Raw genomic sequence first — 25,881 nt, forward strand, 5'->3', positions numbered from 1 at the left:
CTTGGTGGTAAGCACAGTGGTGCTGAGTTGATGGTTCAACTCAATGACCTTGGAGGTCTTTTCTCTTAGTGATCTTACATTTTTATGCTGCGAGGCTTCTTATGTTTGACTTACACAGGTAACCCACTTACTTGTTAAGATGACCATGTTGTCAGAGGGGGAGACTGTCACCTCTGCAACATCCTCGTCCTTCTTGGCGGGGGAGTAGCGCACCAGGAAACCGCTCAGCACGATGGAAGTCGGAGCAGTCCAAGTCACCCTCATGGTGTCAGGCCCCACATTAGTGAAGCGCAGATCAGTGGGAGGAGGCACAGCTACACAGCAAGGAACAAATTTACCTCAGTTCTGATTCATACTGACCAAGATGTCTGTTCAGGGAGTCAATCACCAGAGAAAGTATCTCATGCACAACAGACTACGGCATCAGACTCATGCGAACAAGACTTCTAAACTACATTTGGTTCTACTACAGTTAAGAGAAAAATGTGTCTGCACTACTGTCAGGCTGCTTTAACCTCTTGGCAATTCCTGATATGTTAAATGTACCCCACGGGGCTAATTTAAAAACAAGGTAGCAAGTTTCAGTAATGTGCTTCTAGCAGCTGGATTTTGTATTACAGATGTGGTGCCAAGAGAGGTTTAAAGTTGCCATACAGCAGCTTACAGACGGAAAAGTAATCTCATCTAGAATCCATACATGCACACACACAGGAGAGGAGAGGGTATATCGCTAATTTCCTATGACTCTACTTCTACTCATGTTGAAGGATTTACAGCCCCAGGACTTTCAAACACAACAGGATTTCATGCAAGAACCAGTTTCCAGCTCGCCTTCAGCTCATGCACTATAGAGACCCTTGGCAGTGTGGCATGGCTGTCACTGGCATGTACTCAGGGAGCGGTGTCCATCTGCATCCTTTGGGGCATTGTGGAAAGAGTGGGGCCACCACAGAAACAGGCTGCTGGAAGCTCAAACAGCTGTCAAGGCTGGAGGCTCTCTGCTGATCTGCTCCGCCCTTTAGCGCTCCTATTTTGGGGAATCACAGTTTTTTAAAGTCTGGCAAACACACAGCTCATGGTTTCAGGCTCTTGATTCCAGCTGGATGCTGGAATAGCAGAAGGTGAAGGAGCCTGGCAAGTCTGCAGTCATTCATGGTATTAAAATGCCTCCAATTCAGAAACGAGCAGCGCCACATCCATCCCCAGCTGCCATCCGGGCAAAGGAGCGAGCTGGGTCTGCCTGGCCTCAATCCCTCTTTGGACAAAGCCCCGGCACCCCGACAGCCAGTGACAGCCAGTGACACCATCCACGTCCCAAAACACAGAAGTTTTCAAAATTCACCCGTTTGCTGTGTCAGAGTGGTAGGGGCGCTCTCTCCGCCATTAATGAGTGTGATTACACTGATGTCGTAATCAATGCCCGGCTCCAAGCCTGTCACTGTGTAGTATCCTACTGAGGAGTCCACAAAATCTTCAAAAATAGGGACACTTTCTCCTGCTGCAACTACTGTGATGCGGTACCCAATAATGGTGGAGGCATTTAACGGGGTCCACCTCAGGCCGATGCTCGAGTCAGTTATGTCAACAAAGCTTAGGTCAGTGAGCTGGGGCACCTCTAATGAGTTAAAGAGCCAACGGGAGAGGCAGAGACACACAGAGGCAAAAGAAAGACAAGGGAGAGAAAAGCAGTGTTCATCACTATTAAACATCGACAGAACTCTGGAAGCAATTGAGGTGATATGCACGATTTCTCTTGGGGGGGAAAAAGGAAGGATTTTGGCGGGGTGTTTTCTGTTGTGTTTTTCCTTTTGCAGTTTTCAGTTTGTTTTCTTATATTTACCCCTCAATGCAGTCTGCAGCTGTTTCCCTGGGAAGACAGAAGCTGAAACACCAATCCCCTCAGAAGCTGAAACCCCAGTTCTCTTTAGATATGAAGTTTTCAAAGAGCCCTACAAGAGGCACTTAACTTGCAGTGAATTTACTTTGAGCAATGATAAGCCACAAAGACCCTCCATTTTCTGACAAAAATAGAAGCAGAAAAAACACAGCCCTTTTTTTGTATTTTACAGATAAATTACAAGAGATCAAAGTTTACTAATAACAACTCTGAAATAATAGTAGATTGACCCTCTAAAACCCTTGTTTTGTTCCAAAGGTGAATCTAACTTTTATCACTGGGATCACAAAAATACCAGCTCATTTGAAGGGGCAAAATCAGACCCTCAGCTGGTGAGAGCCTTCATGAAGCTCCAGGGTAGATCATCCATTGTCTCAACTACTTACACTGCACTTGGAAAAAAGCCTCAAATGCCTGCAATGGCTTGAGGATCTGGCCCAGAATTCCTCATGTTCTACTTACCAGCTAACTGCTGAAATATATGTGCTAAAAACAGATGACATGGAACAGTAAGTAATAGAACACTTCCTTGGAAACAGGGTAAATGGTTAAAAATGACCTTTAGATGGTATTAATTCTGTCAGAGTGACAACATCCCCGAATTCAGAGGTTATACCCAGCACATAATGTGGCCAAGAGCCTGACATACGTGGCTAAAATTGTTCAAAATCTCAAGTTTTAGCCACTGAATAAGAATGCTCTTTAATGACCTTTTAGATGCTGGCTAAATTTCTGTAGGGAAAATAAGTACAGCTGTGACTGTTTTCCCTATTGGTATTATTCCATTAGCAAAGGTGCTCATTTCCTGCATGTTAAGAGCAGCAGAATTGGGCAGGGAATGGGGAATTTTTGATGCATCTTTAATTGACCATGGCCAAACCTTTAGTTGCTCAAGTCAATAAACTGGTATTGATTTAAGCCACAAGATTTGGCTGTGTAACGTTATCAGGGTGATCCTGAAATTAGTGGAAACTAATGGATGCTCTTCCTCAGTCAGGATCAGACATCAGTGAGTCAAAGATGCAGGACTCTGTATCCATTGTGTTCATTACAAGTTAGTTTGAAAAGAAATTACGGGACAGAAATATTGCTTTAATTTAATTTAAGTGGTTATGTTCTATTTTGATGTCCCTCTTGGAAAACACTTATTTTACAGAATGGGTGCAAAAACCCCAAAAAAATCCAGTCTTCTGTAAAATAATTGTTTATCCACCTGGAATGCATGTACCATATCACCTTTAAAGGAGTTGTAAAAGCCAGACACATACATTCTTAGCTTTCCCTCACCAGAAGACGGTGAAGGGCTAAAACTATTACTGCATAACTGTGCAGCATCACAGTATTAGTTCACCCCAGGGGAGCACACAGCACTTCAGTGAAGCACAGAAATTTTAAAGCAGTGTTACAAGAGCAAGCAAACACAGTAGCTGGCATCATCTCAGAGCAGAAACAAAAACAAATGAAGCCCTCACAAAGGAAAATTAAATGCAACCATTTGGGGAAATGCATATTAATTTTGCTCTTGTGGCTACAAAGGCAGTTTCTGCAGTCCCCATAGATGTCATGTGAGGTGGCACACACCACTCTGTGACTCAAGTGCTCCAGTGATGGACCTTTCCATCTTGGTTTTCCTCTCCATTGTGCTCAAGTGATCTTCTGCCACTGGTGCTGCCAGAATTTCTCCTGTGCTCATTCCCCACTCATATCTCTGTTCACCTATTTCCTGTTCCCACCAGCTGTGCTCCAGATGCTGAGGCACTTCAGGGCTGAGTTAAATCCCTGCTGCTGCCCAGCTCAAGTGGACTGTTACAGCAGATCCATGTGCTGACCAGCAGCCTGGGACACACAACATGGGCTGCCCATACAGAGAAGTACACGGGTGTAAGACGTTCTGTCACATGTTGGAACGTGGCTATTCTGCTTCTTGAGACTGCATGTGAAGTCTAAGCCCTCTACCATCAGTCAAGTTCTGCAATGTAGAGCTCCGTGGCTCAGCCACAGGAGCTTGGGCAGCTGAAATTTCTGCTCATCCTTTCATTACCTGGTGTGATGGTTTCTGAGATGGGGACACTCTCCTGGTCGTCCTTGACAGAGTAGACACTGACGTTGTACTCCACGCCAGGGTTGAGGTTCTCAAAGGTGCAGGTGGTCTGATCTGCACCCACCACCTCCTCCAGGGTAGAGCCCTGCTGTCCATCGGTGGGAGCAGTGGTCACGCGGTACCCGCTGATGCCTGAAATACAGAGGCCAGTGTCAGGAGTCTCCTGCTGGATCCACTCACATCAGTCCCAAGTGCAACAGCTGAAAATGTCACCTGTGACATTTTACAAGTGATTTTCCCAGCAGGAAAGAGGCTGCTTTGTCAAGCAATGAGCTTCCCAGGAGCTAACCATGCCACCCTCACAGCATTTCTGTTCCTTGTGAGACCTCACCCAACTGAAAATCTCAGGAGTTTTGAGAGGAACTTCTCTCAGGACTCTCTGAGGAAAAGATTCAGCTCCCAACAGAAGTTTTCAAAAACTTTGAATCCACCTCTTATGGGAGTCAATTGTGCAGCTCCCATCAGCTACTGTGGGAGAAGAGTTCGTCCTGAACATTGTCTGAACTTCCACAATCACTATCCATAGCACAGACTCATTTGTCACTTCCAGAAATCTCTGTGGTCCATTCTGCTTTCCTTCCCTCGGACTACTTTTCAACCACTGGAGATACCTGAAGAAACCCTTCAAATCCTTAAAACAGCTGAAATACTCTAAACACATTCATGCTCCAAAACAGCATTTTATACAGAATGTAAATCCTGATGAGTTCTACAGCAAGTCACAGTTAACTGTGAATTCCAACCTTAAATATATCTAGAAACATGTACATTTTTTCTTTAAATTAATCAACAGCAAATTTCCTGACAAACTGCAAGACACCACAGAAGAAGCAGCAGAAGTTAGCATTCTGCTACAGAAGGATGTTTGAGCACAGAGTGAGTTCACATGGTTACCTGGAGATGTGCTTCTCTCCCAGGAGACTATCAGGATGCCAGTGTCAGGATTGGATTTCAGGCGCAGGCTGGTTGGTGGAGCCAGTGCTGCAAGCATTCAGACAAATGGGTCACTGATGGCACTGAGAATCATGCTGGCTGCCTCCCTGCCCCCACAATATCCTCAACCTTTGGAATTAGCCAAAAATACTCCCCTGAAGCTGTAACCCTGCACTGCATGAGGCAGTGCTACTGTCACCTATTCATCAAAAAGAAAAACCACAACAGGGAGGAAAGACCAGAATTGCCTCCCAGAAGGCAGTGGGGAGTGGAAGAAGGAATGATGGTGGAAAAGCAAGTGCCTTACGTGTGGTGACTCTCCTGACGATGGGGGTCTCTCTCTCCTGGCCATCCATCAGCACTGTGAGGCTGTAGGTGTATTCCACTCCAGGGGTCAGCCCAGAGATCACGATGCTGCCCGAGTCAGAGATCACCTCCCGAGGAGCCTCTCCACCCTGGCTTGGGCGCACTCCCAGCTGCAGGGGAGCGAGGTTTGCTTTTCAGTCACAAGCTATCAGCACCCTGGCTGATCATCCAACAGCAGCACTATGGACCCTTATGCTCAACTCCAGCTGTTAGTCCTGTAATTTGTGGTCTCAATGTTCCACTCGACCTGAAGCCCCGTGACTTCATTGACCTCTGTCACCTAAACCCACTCCCTGCGAGCAACAGGCCCTTTGACCTCCCCCCTTTGTGCTGCCACAGTCCTTAGGAAATGGCTTTAATCTGCCTTCCCCACCACAGTGAAACAAGAGGAAAAAGCAACATGGGACTCAGTTCCTCCTACCTTGAAACCAATCCTTGGGGCAGGTGTCCAGGTGATGACAATCGAGGTCTCAGTCACTTCTGTGTTAAAAGGAGGAACAGAGCCAGCAGGCTGATCTGTGGAGTGAATTGACCAGAGTTGAAGTCTACCTGCTGTAATGGCTCCAAACACTTTGAAAACCTGACCTACAGCAGCAGAAATAGCCAGAGGTATGAAAGTAAATGCTAAACTAGATCACTTCTTAAAATCCAGTGATTTGGGAAGGATCTGACAGATGCTTTTTGTCTGCTGCTGGGCTTGACAGACACAGTATGTAAGTGGTCTCATCATAGCCAGAGCTTTTGCTCCTGAGGAAAACAAAAATACTCAAGTGGATGCATGATCCTGTATGCATCCAGCCCCAAAAATTTGGGGAATTCTGGTTTTTGGCGTGATATCTAAAGTGTTCCTCAAAACTCAGCTGTTTTTTTGATTCACCCACCATATGCATTCCCATCAGAAGAACACTATGCACATCCCTGTCTGTCATCCAGCTGTCCCAGCAAGGACCACCTTATCCCTCAGCAACATCTTGTGAAGTCAGCAGAAAGGAGCCAACGTCAGTCTGAGGCATCTGTGGTCTCACTGATATCTGCCAGAAGCATCACACAGAAACCAAAGCCTTTGTGCATGCCAGAATCAGCCTAAATAACAACACTGAGCTTAATGTGAAATGGCCTTGTTAGTAATGTTACTAATGAAGAGGCATGGTTAATCAGATCTATAGCCTCAAACTGGACTGGGTTCATTCAGACAAACCAGAATTTGAAGGTAACATTAAATCTAAGATACCAAATCTTATACTAATTGAGGAATATTTATAGACAAGACTGTCAGCAAAAAGGACCTTGCCAATGTCAACAATGTTACTCTGATTAAAAGTCTGAGCCCTTATTTTAGTTTCACATTGTTCTAAAAGAAACCACATTCTCTTTTGAAAAGAGGATGTGGTTCTGGGCTCGGGTGGCTTTGAGTTTTGCTAGTTTATATGACGGCATCATTATTATTTAAACACTGAATCTATTTCTTCTTTTTTAGAAGTATGTGGCAGTTGTTACAGAGCTCCCTTTCCTTCCAGAATTTGTTTAATATTTCTTCCAAACCAGCATCACAAATACAGATGACTGAAATGCAAAAAAATGAAATCAAATAAAAAGATAGAATACAATGTTTGTGTCAGTTTGGGTAACTGCAGTTGAGCTGCCTTAGATGGTATGGCTGGGCTTGAGAAATGACTGCTTTCAGCTTTATCTAAGTACCAGACTAATTATTCCTTGCCCATTTTAAGAGAGTTGTATGCTTTGCTTATTTGTCATGCCAAACCCAAGCAATTAGGAAGATCAAGTAAAATTAAAGCTCTCTGACAATCAGTTAAGCAAAAAAGTGAGGTACCAGCAGTTAAGTTTTCCCTCTTATTTTTAATCATCAGGAAAGCTGAAATGTATTTTACTAAAAACCTTTTGATGCAAATAACTTTTTCCTGCCAGCGAGTTCGGAAAGAACAACAAGGAGCATTTCCCAAGCTGTTCTGCTGGAATGCTACTTCAAAAGGCTGCTCCTGTAAATCAACTCACAATAGGCACTTTCAGCACAAGTTCTGAAGCATGGCCAGGGTATAAAGGAAGAGCAGTATGTGATGTGTGTGTGTCTCACTCACAAGTGGTGAAGACCCCGGTCTCTCTGTTGCTCTGCAGGTCGCCTTTGACGGCCACGAGGTAGACGGTGTACTCGGTGCCAGGCTGCAGGTTCCTGAGCAGGTACTTGGTGGCCGAGGGTCCCACGTTGTAGGTGCGGGGCTGCCCTCCTCTGGTGGGCCCTGCTGTCAGCTTGTAGCCCGTGATCACGGCCCGGGGCCGCGTCCACAGCACCAGCACCGAGTGCTCCGTGGTGTTGAGGAACCGCAGGTTGGTGGGGGCATCGAGCTCTGGGGAGGCAAAGCACAACACCCATCAGCTGAATCTCCACCTCCAAACCACAGCTGTACACTGGGCCTGTACTTCTGATGCACTGTGTGAGGGGAAGAGAGAAGGTGGGACCATGAGAGAGCTGGGAAGTTATTTCACTTCTACAGCCACACCTGAGTGCCATCCATCAATACACCAAGACAGGCAGACCTGAGCGCTCTGGGCTGCACTGATTTGGGCTGCTGCCATCTCTGCATCCCATGGGGAAGGCAGCCTAAAGGTTGAGACAAGACAGATGACCCCAACACACTCAGGAATTTCAAGAGTTTCTCATGAGCACCGAGCATTTTTTAAAAACCAGCTCAGTTTAGACTTGTCAGTGTAAGCAAGGAAACCTAATTTTAGCCCTTTTCCATGAAAAAGATTTATTCTTTTAAATCCTTGCCCAGTCCTCTCAGAATCCCTTCCCAAAATAAACCACCCCTACTTTGTCATTTGAATGTCAAAATAAGTAATAGTCAGCGACTTTCTGCAGAAAACCAGTTCCTAGATCTACTTAAAAATATTCACACCATGGAGCTGACCATACAACAATTCCAAGCATGCTCATCTCTCCCCTGGGACTCAGGGAACAGCTCCTACCAGGCTTCCTCCCCCCTTTTTATCAGTGCCCCTGGGAAGCTGCTGAAGCTGATAACCCAGATAACTACATAAACAAGAGGCTGAGGCAGCACAGCTCCTTCACTGGAGCCACAGTGACTGGTGGAGATGTCACTGCCTTTGGCTGAGACAAGGTGAGGCTCTGGAAGGGGAATTTGCCCCCACAGCTGGCAGGGTAGGTAGCACTGTTCTGCAGCAAGGAGTTCACAGTGTTCACACGGCCAGCCTCCCCACCTTTTCTAGGTTCTAACCATATGTTGAAATGAAAGCGCAGTGAAGTTTCATCAATGCTCTTTTTTGCTGGCAAATGCTTTTTTCTCCTTCTGGAGAAGTAATATTTTGGTGAAAAAAATTAATGTTTTCATCAGTCTTCCAGTGATTCAGTGGGAAGATGCTTTTGTCATTTTTGTTTTCTTCCCGCTTGTCTTCTCCATTTTTGAGGAGGGAGGAAAAAGGAAGCAAGGTCTTCCTTCTTTCACCACTGGAAAAAAACTGGGGAGAACTCAAAAAGAAAAAGGATGAGTGTGACCTTGTTAAAGCCCATCTCCAACCCACAGGCTGAAAGTCAACTTTATCCCTTGCTGATACTTAGATCTGGGCTAAGTCTCATCTGACAAAGATTGTATCTTCCTAAAATGTGCAGCCTAAAGTCAGTTCCTTTCTGCACAATGTAATTTGCCAGCTCTATTAGGCTTTTATCACTTCCTCTCCCCATACTAGAAGAAAAAGGGCAAGATTGAAAAGCCCTTGGACACACACACTTGGAGTTTATTTGTGGACTGCTTTTTAACGGAAGGCCAAAAAGAGAATCACATTTACACCGTGGGAAGAGACTTTTGCTGCAGGGTTTTCCTTGGGAACCCTGAATGATTTCTGTTTCCCAGGACTTTCGATTACAGGATGCAATTTATGTGAATAGTTTCTGCAATGTGGTTTAGGCAAAGCAGTTAAGGGGATGATCACAGCCTATGGAAAACGATTCCAGACATTTGTGACTCGCACTGTGCTGTCTGAATTAAATGTCTATGCTCCAATGTACACCTCTGTGTGGAGTTTCAGAGGAACCCTACACCTAGCCCAGGCTCCTCAAAACAACCACAAAAAATTACAGATCTAGCTGGGAACTGAGCCCTTCTTGTTCTAAGTGCTTCCAAGAGAGTTCAGATTCCTAAGTCGCATCCTTGCTTTTGAAAGCCTCACTTGAAAGCAGGAGGGTGCTCACACCATCTGTGCTGTGCTCAAATTAGACACCTATGGCAAAGGACAGGCATAAGGATCCCATTCTCCCTGCACAGTCAAGGGACAGGCACTATTCATTGCTCATAACTTTGTGGATGGAAGTAAGGGTATTTCTCAAACAGCATGGCTATATTCACAGATTATCCAGTTTCCTTTCCTTCCCTCTCACATCACTAAGAGCCAGGCTGGGTTCTCAGAAGCTGCTCTTATTTACTGAAAAGTATCAGAAGAGCAGCAAACACACAAAGCTGAATTTTGTCCCTTTGAAAAAAGTGACCCAGCCAAAGAACACCACAAACACCCACTCACCCTTCTATTGCCCAATAAACAGGACCTGATCAAACAAACTATGTCCTGTGTTCTGCCTGATCCACTCCTCAGATCAAAAATGGAGATAACCACTCAAACCCAGATAAAACTCCTTCTCTTCCATCTGAAAAACAGCCACTGCTCCTCTCTCTTCTCTGCACTACTGCAAAGCAAAAAACAATGCCTGACAAAATGCATTTTTCCTCACACTGGTGAGGTGCTGCACTGCCACTAGGTCATTAGCAATCAGATTCTGAGGGATCCTGCATGATCCTTCCTTGCATGTGCAGGCACAACTACTACTGCTGCCAGGGAAGCCAGATAGGTATGGAGCTGTCAGAAGGGAGATGGGGATTTTCAGAGGAATCTCAGCAAGGCTTCTAAGTCATACTGAAATCTGCCCTAAGGTACCAACAGAAAAAAGAAAAAAAAAAATCACTGCCTGATCTGTGCTGTAAAAGAACTGCAGGGTCCATCAACTCTCAGTCAGTAATAAAAAAGTTGAATTCCAGCCATACAAAATTGTTTTAAAGCACCATGAGACTTAAACTCCCATTGGAAAGCCCTGGAGGAGGATAAATCTGCTGAAGAGATCATTGTTAGAATGAATGAATTCCCAGGTCTGTCATCCTTCTGATGGGATACCTCCTGGGCTGGAACTGTTGCACTTCAAGCACTCTGTTTATACATTTCTCCAAGCGACAGAGAAATACGCACTTCAAAAGGCTGAAAAAAGCACGGAGGAAAGACACTTACTGGTGGTTTGCTCTCCAGTCAAAGGTTTGCTCTCCCTGCCCTGGTTCACAGCAAAGATCTTGAAGAGATAGGTTGTTCCTGGGATCAGGTCAATGACTTCAGCAAAAGCGCTCCTGGTGATGGGCAGTCTCTGGCCGTGCTGGCCGGGGCGGTTGACAGGGATCACCTCCACCCGATAGCCCGACACTTGGCTCTGGGGTGGGGTCCACATGATGGTGATCTTGATGTCAGAAACCTCCACAAACTGCAGGTCTCTGGGGGAGGGCACCTCATCTGAAAGCACAGGGGTATAACAGTTGTCAGAGGGAGTCCTTAGCAGGAGAAGTCACAGGTTTCCATGGAAGGAAAAAAATTAAATTTTGCTTGAACAACAGCTAGCCCACAAATATTTACCAAATTAAAAAGTCAGGGTAACCTCACTGCAAACATGCCTACACACATTCCCTGAAAATATTCAAGCAGACTACAATTCCAAACATCACCATCTACTTTCAAGTATGCTATGTCTTCAGAAGGTATCTTGCTGTGACAAAGAGAACTGACAGACCAGGTGTAATATGCTACAGAACTTCAAGTATATGCAGAACCAAAGCCTGAGGGGAAAAAAGTACTCCAGGGCTTGGAAACAGTAACCTCCTTCTAAAATTAAAAGTGAGGGTTTTCGAAATCCACAGCATGTTCTGAATGTCTATGATTAACTTGAAACCCACCTTTCATAATTAAACAAGTACAGGGGCTGATCTGGCCTTACTATAGTCAAATGCAAAATGCAGTTCCCTCAGTGCTGGGCCACAGTACTGCCCCCTTGAATTCCTGTGTTTAAATTAAGTTTCTTGAGACTAGGACTGATACTGCCCTAAGGTTAACCAGTGCACATTTTTAGAAAATGCAGAAGCCAAACCATAAAATCATTGAGCTGAGTTCATTCCTGGTAAATTCCCATCTGCAAACACGTGCTTGCAACTTGCAGGACTGTGAAATTCCACTGCTTACCACATCAAAACCCAATTCTTTCACTATCCCTTCTTTTGGTTTGGTTATTCAGTCCAACTGGACACTTAAAGAACCCTGAAACCAGAAGTTTTTAAAATACTGAGTGCCTCAAGTTTAGATCCTATGGTTCTGGCACATCAGTCAATGCTGAGCAATTGACGACAAAGGAAAATGGGTAGGACTGGAGAGGGAAAAGTCAGGTGAACAATTTGAATGTGTGTTGTGGTGTCTGAGTACGTAACTCTGAATATCTTCAAGTGCTGGGGCAAAATAATACACCAGGAGGATTTCTCAGCAGAATCCCCCTAAGATAACTTGGGAAATTGATCTCTCTCCTGCAGACAATGCAAGACCTGCCTGCAGTCCAATCCCTAGGAATTACAACCCTCTTAAATGCAGAGTGATGTCTTGATTGTGTCAATAAGTATGACTTTACTACAGAACTTCAATACCAGTGAAACTTGAAATTTAGACTCACTAAACCATAACTGAGCTCACTTAAGCACTCACTTAGCTAAGCAACAGAAAACTCCGCGACTGAAACCCAGAAGATGAGCATTACCTGTGCGTGGGACCCCAGTGGTTTCCTGCTGGATGAAGACAGGGGTGCTCTCCTGGTTTTCCTCCACTGCATAGATGCTGATGTTGTACTGAACCCCTGGCATCAGGTCACTGAGTGTCACAGAGGTGGCAGTGTCGGGCAGGTTGAGCTCTGTGCTGCTGCCTTCCACAGAGGGCACGTAGACAATCCTGTAGCCTGAAGCAAGAGGAATATGCAACCCTCAGCACAAACAGTAAGCACAAAGAATGCTAGAAATGAGGGCTGAACTGATCTCTCTACTCAGCTTTGATAAAAATAGTCCTGACCTTTAGCAGGACTTGCAGCCTGCTCATGTCCCATCTACAGACCACACACTCACACCATCTTCCAAAGCACAATCTGACCTGGGTTAGAGTATCTCTGAGGTCTGACATGTGGATTTAGGCCTGTACTGTTCTCATGCTCACTATGGGATGACAGATACAAATATAAGGTCTTGGGGCTTGTTTTTATTTAACACAAATCCAGAAGGAATTGTTTTGCACCCAGCCTTCTGACTTGCTTGGTTCAGTCACTGAAGCCAAGAAAATGCTAAGCTGCCCATGTGCTTTCCAGCTGGTCTTTCGGACCAGACAGAATTTTGCACTCCCTTTGTCCCAGAGTTATATTTAATTTTCTTTTTCACCTACATTTCAGATTCTACCAATAATGTAGAATAAGTTCACTCCAATTGGACAAACCTGTGATTGGAGCCTGCGGTCTGCTCCAGCTGATGACAATGGATGTGTCATCCACACTTTCCACTGTGTGGTCGGGTGGTGCATCAGGAGCTGTTCAAGAGAATTAACAGAGGAGGACAGCAAGTGTGAGGATAAGAGGTAACAAAAAATTCTTGAGCAAACAGTAGCAACACCTTTCAAAGTGCAGCAACAGCCACCCACACATACCTGTAGTCTGTGAAGTAGAGAGGATGAGATTCTGCTCTCCTTCTTCAGAGATCTGATAGACATTAACAATATACTTGCGACCAGGAAGCAAGTCAGGGATGTTGACAGAAGTGGCTGTGCTTGGAAGATCTGAGGAAGGCAGGAGAGAAAAATTTGCTTTAGCAATTCTAACTTCTTGCTTTCTCTCCAAATTAAGTAATTGAGAAGTCTGTTCTAATCTGGGCTTGAGCAGAGTCTTCCTGCAATAAACAGTTTTTCTGCATTGTCTTTGGTTCACCTCAGAAGAACTGTGTGGAGAGCTGGTACCAGCAACCAAGAGCAGCAAGGCTTGATGTGGGATATTGCAGGGCAGCTTGAGCAGCAGCTCCCTGCACCCTGTAGCCATCCCAGCCGAACACTCATTTCATACCCTGACTGCTCAACTTGCAGTACAGAAATATATGGAAAAACTTTCACATGAGGAGGTTATGTGGAAACACTGACTCATGAGTGAAGAAGAATAACATTATGAGGGCTGGTGAACTTCTCTCCCTTCTCCCAGATGTCCACCTACGTGCCAGATGTAGAAAATTCCCCAGGAAGCAGCTCCTTGCTGGCCAGATTGAAGCCAAGCATCTTAGAGGAAATTGGGAATTGCCTTTCAATCTGCCTGTAAACCTCTGTCTATAGACAGATGAGCTCAGGAGCTGCTTCACAGCACAGCTCAGCTGTCTGGGCAGAAAGTAAAGTGGTGACAGTGCTGGCAGTCCCCACAAGAGCCACTTCTGCTCAGTGTCCAAAGCCTGTGAGCTCAGGGGAGCAACAGTCCAGGGAGAATTATTGGGCCAGGAGATTGCTGTTCTTTTTGTCACGTTCTTCTGCCACACTCATGTCCCAATAACTATTATAACCTCAAATATTTGAGGTGAGATATTGCTATTACCACCGTTAAGACAGGAAATTAGGAAAAAAGTTAAAATGAAATTACATGTAGTGGTGCCATGAGCTCTACAGTAAATGCTGGAGAAACAGTTTGAAGTCCTGTGTCTGAGTCCAGTGTCTTTAACCAGCTTCCCAGCTCAGCTAAATTGTCATATTATCAAAGATGAGGAAGATCTAATCCAAAAAACACAACTGACAGAGCACACTGCAACACGAGATATCCATGAGATAACAAGCAGCCAAGAGAAGGCATTTGGGAAAGATTTCTCTCTGTCCATTCTGATGGAAGGACAAAGGTATGCCAAAGGAAATTAGCCAGGAGGCAGGTTCAAAAAAACAGATTTGGTTCTCTTCTCATCTGCACTGCTGCTCACTTCAGGATGCTGTGGAAGCCAGTAACTTTACATGATTGTAAAAGAAAAAAAAAAAATCATGGAGATGAAAAGAATAATTGTATCTATTCAGAGTTATTACTCATCCACCACTCCTGGCTCAGGCAGTTTTCCTCTGCAGAATTCTGGGACAGTATTCTGAAGGGATATTGATATTTACTTGCCTTGCTCTCTTACAGCTATGAACGGAGAAAAGACAATGAACTAAACGAGTTTTTAATCCGAGCTGGTCCTGGACACTCTCATATCCTAATTGAATCCTGCTGAAAGGCAGGGAGATGCTCACTGTTCACACCAGCTCTACTGACTGCCACAAAGCAGTGGTGCACTGCCTGTGAGCAGTGCTTTGGTCTGGCACACTCCAGTGTTGTCTCACCAAGGTACTGTGGCTCGTCACCCTCCTCGCTCAGCTCATACTCAACACGGAATCCAGAAACAGTGTCAGAAGCAGAAACCCAGGAGACAACAAAGCTGTTGGATGTGATTTCAGTGACTGATTCTGAAGTAGCAACCACAGGGGGAAGAAGAGTTGTCTCTCCTGAAACAGTGTTGCCTACAAGAGAAAGGAGTTGCATTAACGATCACCACTTTTGTGTTAACTGCACAAAGCAAGGATGTGGGTGGAGGAGATCAGATTTTCCTGGATGTCCCCATGCCCCACTCACTCGTCACTGCTGTGGTGCTGGTAGTGGTAAAATCGAAGCGGGTGACTTCTTTGTGGCCGTACTGCTGTACACTGATGAGTTGTCCCTCATAGATCACACCGGGCTTCAGGCCTGAGATGGTGTACGAGTTCCGGTGGCCAGGGATGGTGGCTTCCTTCCACTGCCTTCCTGAGTTTTTCTGCAAGAAAAAGAACACTCAGATAGTGAGAGACTCCCTAGGCTGCAAGCAGGGGAATCTAGTGACCTAACCTGCTGTGTGGTTACTACTCACTGTGATATTCAAACACAGGCATAACTCAAATGGCTTTAATGCACAGACAGGATCAAGGCAAAGGAGATGAGAAAAGTATGCCAAGAAGCAGGACCAATGCCATTGAGTTATTAGGTTTTCCAGGAGAAAACTAAAAACAACCTAGGTATGAACTTTACCCTTTAAAAGGAGCATTATTTGTTATAAATTCAACTCATTCCCTCATCAAAAGCACAGTAAGCCATGAAGCAGTGACTGGAAAATAAAATTTTGAAGGCAGTTCATAGTAACACACTAAGCCATCATCTGAAAACAATATACAGATAAGTTCTTCCCTTCTACCCTCTGTTTGAACTCTATGGGAAGCTTTAAAATAATGCTCCATCCTCTGAGGTTTGTACTCCAGTGCTTTAAAGTCCATTTCATTCAGGCCTTCATCCAAGATACACTGAAGTCAGTAAAAAGACTTGAGTGCCTTGAATGGCTTTGGATCAGGGCCTTTATTGTTCTCCTAATAACAGGCAGCACTGAGGTACTAATGCTCTTAATCATTAAGTGGTCTTTTGTGAAGCTGTACTCAGGGGAGCTGGAACACAGCTCACCTGTGTTGGTTAAATCAAATCATTCCTCACAGAGGAACCAGCCAACAAGCAGTGGTTAACCAGTTCTGGTTAAGACTTTGGAGAAGATGGGGGTGACTGTTTATTTCATCCTACACTAAACTGTTTATGACTTCATATCCTACTCATTTTTACCTCCTCATTAACAGACTAAAATGTATCCCAGTATATGGGATATGCATGTTACTAAAACAGCAGTTCTTTGGATGAAGAAGCTTCCACAAGGATTTACATTCCTAAGGTAAGGAAGGATATAAACTTGTCTGCTTGTTGTACTGGTGCTTTGTTTAATAAAATCCTTTATGAACACAGCAACCAGTGAAGTTTGAGCAAAAAAAACATTAAGTGTTTATACAGCACTGGCTCTCCTTGATGCTCAAGAGTAGCTGTTGACCTCCCCAGGAAAAAGACACTGAATAAGCAACCCATGTTTGCTGAAATTGTGTCAGCCACTTCCTTCAGACATCAGAAAAAGCCAAATAAAGTACTCTTGAGAAACAAATGATGACAAATGTGGCACTCACCGGTCTCCAGCGCAAGATGTACTGAGTGATGTGAGATCGTTCAGGAGCGTTCCACTGGATGGGGTGGGAGTTTGGCTGATTTGTACTCTCTGTGATGATCACCTGAACAGGTCCAGTTGACCCTGAAAAAAAAAGAACTGCCAGTTTTAACATTCTGGGGATGTTGTGGAGCCATCAAAAAGCCAGAAAGCTGCATGGCTCACATAGTACTTCTATACATGGGAAATCAGTTCTGTTGTCTTTCTCTCCTTAATGCACCATTTCTACCTAGAAAACCAGAGACTAAGAATGAATAAATTCTGTGGGGGAGTTAATGTGCACTGCTTGGGTCCATTTCCTGTAAGCTATCAATGAAATGGAAAATGGGAGAGGTCCAGTACAGAAAGAGTCTGCAAAAAGTTTTGCTTGTCAAAGAGGTGGGGGGAACTTCTCAGCAAATAATTGTTTTCATCATTAATATCTTCTGCAATGGCAAGAGGGAAGCTGATAAAAACCATCTGCCAAATCCAGGTCAAATCATGCAGCATGGTGAGGGAAAATTTCTGATCTGACACTGAATATACCCTGAAAAGAGACACTAATCTTCTACTGTTCCACTAAATTTCTTCATCAGTTCATTTGAAACACTGAATTTTCGTGACTCTGTGGAGGACTCCACAGATAGTGAGACTTTTCTTCTGCACACAAACCCCACCAGAAGGGTTGGTGGAAGTCCTGAGACAAAACAAGCCCATGAACTGATGAAAATACAAGTTCTGCAGTGCTCTAATGTTTAAGGACCACTGATTGCATTGAGCCAGGCTGGGCTTAGGGCTATTTTCTCCAACAAGCTCTCCAGTAGAGAAGGACAGGTCTTATGATCCCATGGTTCTCCTTTCTGTCCCTCCTGACCCCACTGGGGAGGTTTCACTGAACACTCAGCAGCACTGTCCTCATGTTAGTTCTCAGAAAATCCCAGCAAAGAGATCCCTGGAATCTGCAGGAAAGTGTTTTAGCCATTAAATAGCTGCACCCTCACCCCATTCCCAACATTTCTAATAATAATTTATTTGGACAACCATGTAACATATATACCTGCTTCCCATTTAACAGGATTTCCAGAAAAACAAACCTGTGCCCACAGGCAGAAAATTTCAAAGCTCACCTAACCCCAAACCTACATTCAGAAACATTAGATTTGGTTTATTTACACATTTTCAGTCACTCTTGTGTATAAGCAGCCCAAAGCCCTGGTCTCCAGGCTGAAGGCATGCATATTTCACATATCTCAGGGAGGTGTTTGTTTAAGCAGTCCAACAGGAGTAAATGAAGCTCAGCAAGCCTTAATACTTCATCTTATTCAGATTAAGATAGTGGCAGTTGCAAGCTTAAACAGGAAAGTAGAGAGGCTCCCCTTATGTTCTGTTTGGGGAACTGAAGCTGAACAACCAACAAACAGGCATTGCCCATCCCTATAAAGAGTTCCTGGAATTGCCTGGACAAACAAGAGTTCAAATATTTAATTTCTTTGGGGCACAGGAAAAACTTTTTGTTCCATGGTGGATTACTTCTGTAATGAGTGGAAAAGGAAGAACTACACATGTGAGTTTCAGGCAACATAAGCTGAAGATTACACATGTGATGAGGCAATGTAAACCCAAATCGTTGTGTGCACTGAGGGTCATTCTCTGAACTAACCCTGGCCTCAGGAATAGCTGCAAACAGCTTGGGCCCCTCTTTATAACCCCCTGACATCTCTTGTGTCTGCCAAGAGACAGGAAGAATCTGTTTTATTTTAAAAGGAAGCCAAGAGGCATTAGGTACAGAAACCTGAAAAGGTGAGGGGTGGAAAGTTGCTTTTCCTCAGGTCTTACTCAGCAGATGAGTTCATTTTCTGTTGGGTTTCTTACCAGGGTAAGTCTGTAGGGGTTGGCAGTGCCATTCTCCAATCCCACGACCATAGCAATAGCACTGGTATCTGACCCCATGGACATACTTCTCCCAGGAGTCTCCAATTTGGTAGAAGGTGCGGGTTTCTGAGTCCTGGCACTGGTCTGAAGGCACAAGAGACACAGTTCACCTCTGTTACTGAAACCACAGTGAAATATCTACAAAGAGCAAGTCCCAAAAGACTTTTGCACAAAGAAATGTAACACCAATGTTTACTTGCAAAAATAGGTACATAAAGTGGCAACAGAGCTTGAATCTCAAATCAAGGTTCTTAATACAGCACTGTATGTATTAAGTTGGATATTAGGGGGCAAATTCAGCTGCGATGCATTTCAGTGGGGTGTTCGTTCTAGAAAGGATTTCATCCACTCTGGAGCTCAATTCTGCCCTGGCCAATGAGTTCATCTCTCATCCAAAGCTAAACCATGCTCCTCTCAAGGAGATCAAAGGCAAAAATTCCTCCTGCCTTCAGCAGAATTCATTTATGCTTTAATAGTCCCCAGAATGTTTTTATTTTCAGCAGAATCTTTCCAGATTTACCATCGTATAAACCAAAGGAGGACAGATCAGATCCTGAAATCAGCTTAACTAATGTAAACAGAGCACTTCAGTACACTTTCTACTCTGACAACTGCATCTATGCCTGGCTCAACAGAAATTTTCAGTGAGAACTAGCATTATGTTTGCCTGGATAAATAAGAGCTTTGTTTAGAGAGAGCTAACAAAATTAAAACTTTAATTACACCTATACAGATAGCTGAAATCGTCCCCCTGCCCCTTCCTTCAAACTAGTAATTTTCAGAAGCTTTATAATCTATGTTCCTCCAGTAAACACATACAGATACTACTGCAAATAAAGCAGAGCTTCACAACTAGTAATTTCTAACAGATTTTCTTGGCAATAGTTTGAAGGTCTCTTGGACTTCGTAATTGCAAACCAAACAGCCAGGTCTTATCTTCCAATCAAGGTTTGCTAGGGAAGAGGGGGAAGCAGAAGACATAAAATCTCATTCCTGCAGAGAACCATGATGGTTTTAGCTAACCTCCAGAGCACTATTAACACGTGTTCTCATCCTGAGCTTTCCCTCTTTGCTAGAACAAAGGGCAGACAAAAAATCAATTCAGACCAAGGTAAGCTAATGTACACTGGTGCTCCTTCCTCAGTTCCAGGAGAAAACTCTGAAAGATTTTAGGATAGAGAAAGGCAAGAAAACTGATCCTAGCATCAGTGCCCAGCTGCATGTTTTATCAGTGCTCAGGCTGAGAGCTCTGCTGACAGCTCAGGTGCCAGAATCCAGCCAAACCACCACAGCCTGGGGCTAACTGCCCTGCTACATTTTACAACACATACTCACCACAGTCATGGTTCTTCTGTGGCCGGTGTGATAACCCAAGCATATGTCCTTACATTAACAAATGCCCTTTCACTTACCCTCCAGCAAATGCAGTGCTGTTTCTGTTTTTGCTTTTGTACAATTCAGGACAGAAAGTGGACAGAGACTGGGCCCAAACTCACACACCAGTTTCTCCATACCACAGCCAGTTTGTACAGAGCCACAGAGGGTGTTTGGCAAGTGGGGGCAGCTGGAGACTCACCAACAGGATCACACTTCCATCTGCCCCGGCCCTGGCCAAAGCAGGTGCAGTTCAGCATGTGCCCCTCATCATGACGCTTGTGGAAGGTCTGGTTCACGTCATAGGTGATGCCATCCACGATGCACTGGTCTGGGAGAGAGAGAGAAGAGTTTATCAGCAATGTCTGAGCATTAAGATAGAGCCCTCCTGTCTGGAACATCATTCCCCCTGCCTGATCAGCACAGACTGACCATGACCAGCTCCAACCAAGCCAGAAAGGAGCCCTCCTGTAATCTGTGACCCCCACAGTGCTGCATACACACCCTTGCTCCCAAGTTCATCTATCAGCATTGTACAAATAAGCAACATGTGGCCAAAAGAGGTCTGTAGGACACAATCCAGCTACAGAACTGCCTTGTTGTTCCTTCAGACAGACCCCACATGTGAACAAAAATCTAAACCACCACACTGACTGTCCAACCATCTCCTCTGAGGAACATCTCAGCTGAAACTCCTCACTGCAACTACACAAAGAGAAAAATTTTATAAGGACACAATGAAGAAGTACAGCCATCCTCCTGATGTTATTCTGCTGGGTATCTCTGCTATCCTCTGTAGTAATCTGAAGGCAGAGGCAGATCTTTTACACACACAAGATGCTACTGGTGCCCACCAGTCTGCTCTTCCCTCATAACACAGTAACCAGACCCCATACTCCAGTACAACACTATCACTCCATTAGGTTCCATTAGGATCTGGCCCAGAATTCCTAAAGCCAGTCTAATCACAGCAAGGAGCAGAAAGACAAAACAAACATGAAAACAAGCCCAGAAGCAAGTTGTTTTGTTAAGTGGGACCCAAGAGACTCAAGTTCAGGTCTGGAGTCAATCCTGGACCAGCTGTCCTTGGGGAAGTGAGTCCAGGCTTTCATTTCCCATGATATTTTCCCACACCATGGGCACAGCATCAGGATAAACCAAGGAGCACTCAGACTCCTCTGCAGGCGCCAAGGTCTGGCTGCTGTGTTTAAACAGCTCTACTCAGATAACCTCTGCCTTTTGAAAAAGCAAAGTATCTCTACCCTCTACCCAACTCATCAAGAAAGACCACTTCAACTCCAGAATGGAACTGCAAAGAACTAGCTGTGTAAGTGAAAACACAACTTGCACAGACCAGAACTTTGAGCAGTGCCTTTCATGCTGTTCTGAAGGGAACACATTAAAAAAAAAGCTTTCCAAAGCCCTCGAGTGAGGCTTTCCCTATAAATTATATCCCATTTCAGCAGTGGTGTTAAGAGTCCTTTCTTGGCCTCTTGACAGCAACCCCCCTGCCTTTTCCAGACATGAAGCCAGTGCTGTGAGCTAGCTGTAGGATGATCAAATGTCTGTGCTTTTAAGTCTTCTTTTTTTGGTATTGCTTAAGTACTTCTCCACTTGGACCACTCACACAAATGAGTAAATAAATAAGAGTAATCTCCATGCTTTCCTGCCAGCTTTTCATATAGATTAGCCAGCAAAAGGCTAATCCAGCACAGAGGAATTGAAAATTTCACTGCTGAACAATAAAACAGAACAGCTCTGCTTTCAAACTTCAGACTAGTCTGGAGTTTTGTCTGTTCTTGAGGTGGGGAGGTGCCTATAACTGAGCTCTCTGTAAAGTCACAGTGGTGCCAATTCCTAAATGTAGACAAAAGGAGGGATACCACAATCAAGATAATCAAGGTTTGCTTCTGCTTGAGAGCCTGTTAAGGCTGGGATATACTTTTCCAGCACATAAACAAGACAAGAACTTTACAGTTCACTAATCCCCTTCCTACTCCAAGGAGTAAACTGCAGCTCTTGAGTGCAGGCTCAAGCTCACAATGGCAGAAAAAAGTACCAATGTCTCCCGCCTCCCACTTGGACTGAAGTGGTAATATCAACATGAAAATCAGTACCTCTGAGCTGTGAATAGGCAATGCAGGTCCATTCTCCACGGCCATTTCCTACACAAGTACATCTCATCATGTGGCCCATGTCATGCTGCTTATCCCACTGGTCCCCAACACGGTACATGACACCGTCATTGGTTGTGCAGATTTCTTCATGGGCTGGGTGAGAAGAAAGCAAGAGGATATTCATGAGGCCAGAATTCACAAGATCTTGAGGACTGGGACCATTTGCAAAGCCCCTTCATACTAGGTAGCAGTTTCTGCATCTTAACAAAGAAATTTTAGGCACACACTTAAATTTAGGCTCTCCAGCAGATCTACACCAGTTTGCACCAGCTGAAGAGCATGCCTATCACTGGCTTGTAGCAAGGAAGTAATGAAACTTGCCTTCTCCTGGCACTGCCTAAATCTTTGCTAGAAGTGGTCAATGGGGAAAAAAGAACAAAACAAAAACTTCAGAAACGCCTTAAAGGGCTTTGGGCTGAGACACAGCTCATTAGAAATCATCAGTATCTGACCAGCAACAGAGAGGTCTTCACTCTCAAAGAGCCACATACAGGTTCTCCATAACCCCTTTATGGCTCCCAGCCTTACCAGCCATGGGGCAGAAGCCAAACTTCTGGTCAGCATCGTAGTTCTCAGTGGTCCCACACCACTTCATGTTGTCCCTCCGTCCCTCAGAGGTACAGTCGGTGTAGTTGCGGTTGTTGTACAGGAAGGGGAAGTGGCACAGAGCACCATTGGAATTGCCACCACGTGTCTGGACCAAAACTGTACAAAAAATGAAAAGAGAACAGATGCAAATGCAGCCTGTACTCTCTTAGCATGCATGGAAGAGCTTGGAAAACAAACCACTAGCACTACTTTTTCCCACGAGTGCCCTGTATATAATCCACAGGCCTCTTTTCTTGGCTTTAATTAATTCAGATGTGGAAACATAAGCTTTGCACAAGGTCAGTTTGTTGCAAGCTTTGCTCTGGAAGGAGCTGCAGAGCCAGCCAATGGGGATTCCCAGGAAACAGGGAAAACCAAAGCTTACAGTGTTTGGGAAGTAACTTTGCAGTTCATTTCTCCCAAAGCCTAGGGAATGAAATAAACTCACAGCTGTCAGCATACCTGTGTTATCTCACTGAAGCTATTTCCCAGTGGTGCCCTTCAGCTCTAAGGGAAGCCTTCACCCTCAGGAAAGGGTTACAGCAGTTCAGTTATGTACAACAGGACAAGCCAAAACCTCTCTGCAGGCTGGAAACTTCATGTTTTGCAAGCAGCAGTGGAAAGAGGGCTGTAATCTACCTGAACTAATCACCTCTTGAGCAACTCTGCTTTACAAATATTGGAGAACAAGAAGACATTTACTGAGATTTTTCTGTATCACTTTTCTCTTTTCCACAGTGTATCACAAGAAGCCTCTCTAATGTGCATGGATGAATGTGTGTATGTGCAAAGACAGTGTTTGGGTGTTTTTTGGGGTAAGTTTTTTTGTTTTTTAAAAAGAAATTATTATATGCCCTGTAGAGAAAGGCTTGACTTTCATCAGGAAAAAAACAGCCTAAGTAGAACAGAATTTTTAAAAAAAGTCTATGCAGTGTAAGAAGCATTATTTTCATGTGAATTTCACATGAAATAATCTTTCCAAGGTCAGATCCCAAGAAGATGCCTGGACACTGCTCCATGGATGTCTGACAGGCATCTACACAGGTAGATAGAGCTTTGCTGTGAAGGGAACACTGACAATCCACTGACAAGAGGGAATGCTGCTGCCTTAGTCATGCCCCAGCTCTTGATCAGTGGCCACAAATCACACTGCTATATATGGCAGCCTGGCTAGATAGCCAGGATGGAGGGAGTGACAGGACTGCACAAACTGTACTCCATGGATACCCTCCTCTTTGCAGCCTAATATGGGCATTGCTTGAAACAATTCATCCAAGCAAAGCCAAAGATAAGCATCCTTTGGGCCAAGGCTCCACCATGACCAGGTACTCCCACCATTCTAAGGTTAGCTCAGAAGACAGAACCAGACTCAAAGGGCACATCTGTAGCACCACCCTCCAAAGATGCCAAGTGCTCTGTTACCAGGCAGCCCTCCATTCACAGCACTGCCTTGCTGCCTTGAGTCCTTCCAGACTGCTGGAATTGGTCAGGCAGCCTGTTCCTGTGTCCTCTGCTCCTTCCTCCATCCTTCACATGCATGTGAAGACCCTCTGAGAAGAACTCACCATTCTGCTCAGTACAGAAGGAGTATCTCCTGTCCTGCTCGAAGTTGGAAGTGGTGCTGCACCAGAAGTGCCCATCTGTGCGGCCCTCGGTGGTGCAGGAATAGAAAGTCCTTCCATCGTAGGTGAAAGGCAGAACACAGGGCTCTCCATCAGAATTGCCACCATATGTTTGGGTCACAGCTTCAAAAACAAAATCACAGCATTAGAATGTGGTTTAAAGCAAGCCCCAAACCTCAGGGCTCTAAAACAGCAACAGCTCCTCCAGGCCAAGTCTCTGGCTGCTGGGAACCCACACTGACTGCCGTGGAGCCAGGCCAATACACACCAACAGACAGCTCCATAGCTGTGGCACTCTTTTACATTCTTTTCCAAACATCTATTAGTGTGGCTCCATCTGAATGAAGTTATTAATGCTGTTCCCCAAGGGTTCTGTTTCCCCTCAGCAGTTTATATCTAGTTCACTGGGAAACGCTCCTGCCCCAAAGAACCAGGCTTCAAATAACCAAACCATTTCTTCCCCCCTTACTTTCTCCAGTACCTCTTCCTCAGAGGACATTTCTGCCATCCACACAAAGGGTTCTACTTGGAAATTAAACCACAAGACAGTCCTGGAGACCTCAGTGGAGCAAACAGGCACTACACACCAACTCATACCTATCTCCTGGCAGCTGACTCCGTTGCCCAGGCAGGTGCACAGCATTTGCTGGCTGCCCTGTGTCTTGAGCCACTGCATGCCCACCGAGTAGATGACGCCGTTGTCCGTGATGCACTGGCCATAGGGCTGGGGCTGGGGCTGCTGCGGCTGGGGCTGGTACAGCGCCGTCTGCACGTTGGTGATGCTGGGAGAGCCAGAGCCTGTGGGACAGAAGGGACATGTGGCACACAGAGCTCAGCAACAGAAGGTTGCCATTAAATGCTGAGATAATAAAACCTGAGGCACTCCGTCAGACGACACTTCAGCTTCCCGAGACGCGGCTTAATTATTCCACTTAGCAAATTTTGAAATTAGAAGAACAACTCCCCCTTTCTGCTAATGACGGCCTCTGGTTTCCATCCCTGTAGAGTGGCTTCAGAAACTGTTTTTCATACAAATTGTTTAGATAACAATATCTTTTGGGGAAAAAAAAAACAGTTGAAGGAAATGTAGAATAGAAAAGTCAAGATCAGTAGCAAAAGAATAAAAATTAACAAGGAAGTAGAAAGATGAGGCAGAAAGGATTAATTTTGAATTTTTCATTGAATGACTAGAAGAATAAACTAAAAATGTATTCTTTTACTCAGCAATTATTAGATATTTAATCAAAGCTTTTGGCACATTATCATTTGCAATAATACTGAGAGACAAAGAGGCTTGTTGTTGTCTACATCATATAAATTTTTGCTAATGATTCCCACAAGAACCTCCACAAATTCAGCTCTGGTGAAAGAAGGGAAGGAATAATGGAAGCAAAATACTGGTATCCTTTGTTTTTTTGAAGTTTAGACCTTCTGAGAGTGTTAAGGTAATCTGATGGCACCAAACAGTTAAAGGTTATTTACCAAGAAAAATTTAATGCAGGCACTGCAGAAAAACAGAAGTTCTACATTGCACTCACTGATAAGAAACCTAGATCCTTAAAATGACAAAAAAAGAATTTAGGAGCTGAAGGTTTAAACCTTGGGCACAAAAAATATGCTACCTGTAAACTAGGCAATATTTCATACAAAAATTACAAGCTATCTCATGTACATGTATTAAACAGCATTGTATACATTCCTTGACATTTTTTGG

At 44.6% G+C, this 25,881-nt stretch overlaps 1 protein-coding gene across 5 annotated transcripts in view; it reads right to left on the reverse strand.

Annotated features, from left to right (window-relative positions):
• The window catches only part of FN1 (fibronectin 1), a 54,370-nt gene that overhangs the window by 21,412 nt on the left and 7,077 nt on the right, over nt 1–25,881 (reverse strand). For all 5 annotated transcript variants that reach the window (XM_058840448.1, XM_058840451.1, XM_058840449.1 and 2 more), the window contains exons 7-25: nt 24,765–24,965; nt 24,111–24,290; nt 22,486–22,662; nt 21,898–22,050; nt 19,983–20,111; nt 18,347–18,490; nt 16,458–16,579; nt 15,064–15,241; nt 14,775–14,951; nt 13,086–13,214; nt 12,879–12,968; nt 12,160–12,354; nt 10,605–10,877; nt 7,394–7,660; nt 5,719–5,813; nt 5,239–5,407; nt 4,893–4,979; nt 3,939–4,130; nt 132–314 (exon numbers count right to left, since the gene is read on the reverse strand). In XM_058840448.1, the coding sequence (XP_058696431.1) occupies nt 132–314; nt 3,939–4,130; nt 4,893–4,979; nt 5,239–5,407; nt 5,719–5,813; nt 7,394–7,660; nt 10,605–10,877; nt 12,160–12,354; nt 12,879–12,968; nt 13,086–13,214; nt 14,775–14,951; nt 15,064–15,241; nt 16,458–16,579; nt 18,347–18,490; nt 19,983–20,111; nt 21,898–22,050; nt 22,486–22,662; nt 24,111–24,290; nt 24,765–24,965 (3,141 nt within the window). The remainder of the gene's footprint in view (nt 1–131; nt 315–3,938; nt 4,131–4,892; nt 4,980–5,238; nt 5,408–5,718; nt 5,814–7,393; nt 7,661–10,604; nt 10,878–12,159; nt 12,355–12,878; nt 12,969–13,085; nt 13,215–14,774; nt 14,952–15,063; nt 15,242–16,457; nt 16,580–18,346; nt 18,491–19,982; nt 20,112–21,897; nt 22,051–22,485; nt 22,663–24,110; nt 24,291–24,764; nt 24,966–25,881) is intronic.

The sequence above is a fragment of the Poecile atricapillus genome, chromosome 5 (genome assembly GCF_030490865.1).
Source record: "Poecile atricapillus isolate bPoeAtr1 chromosome 5, bPoeAtr1.hap1, whole genome shotgun sequence".
NCBI lineage: Eukaryota > Metazoa > Chordata > Aves > Passeriformes > Paridae > Poecile > Poecile atricapillus.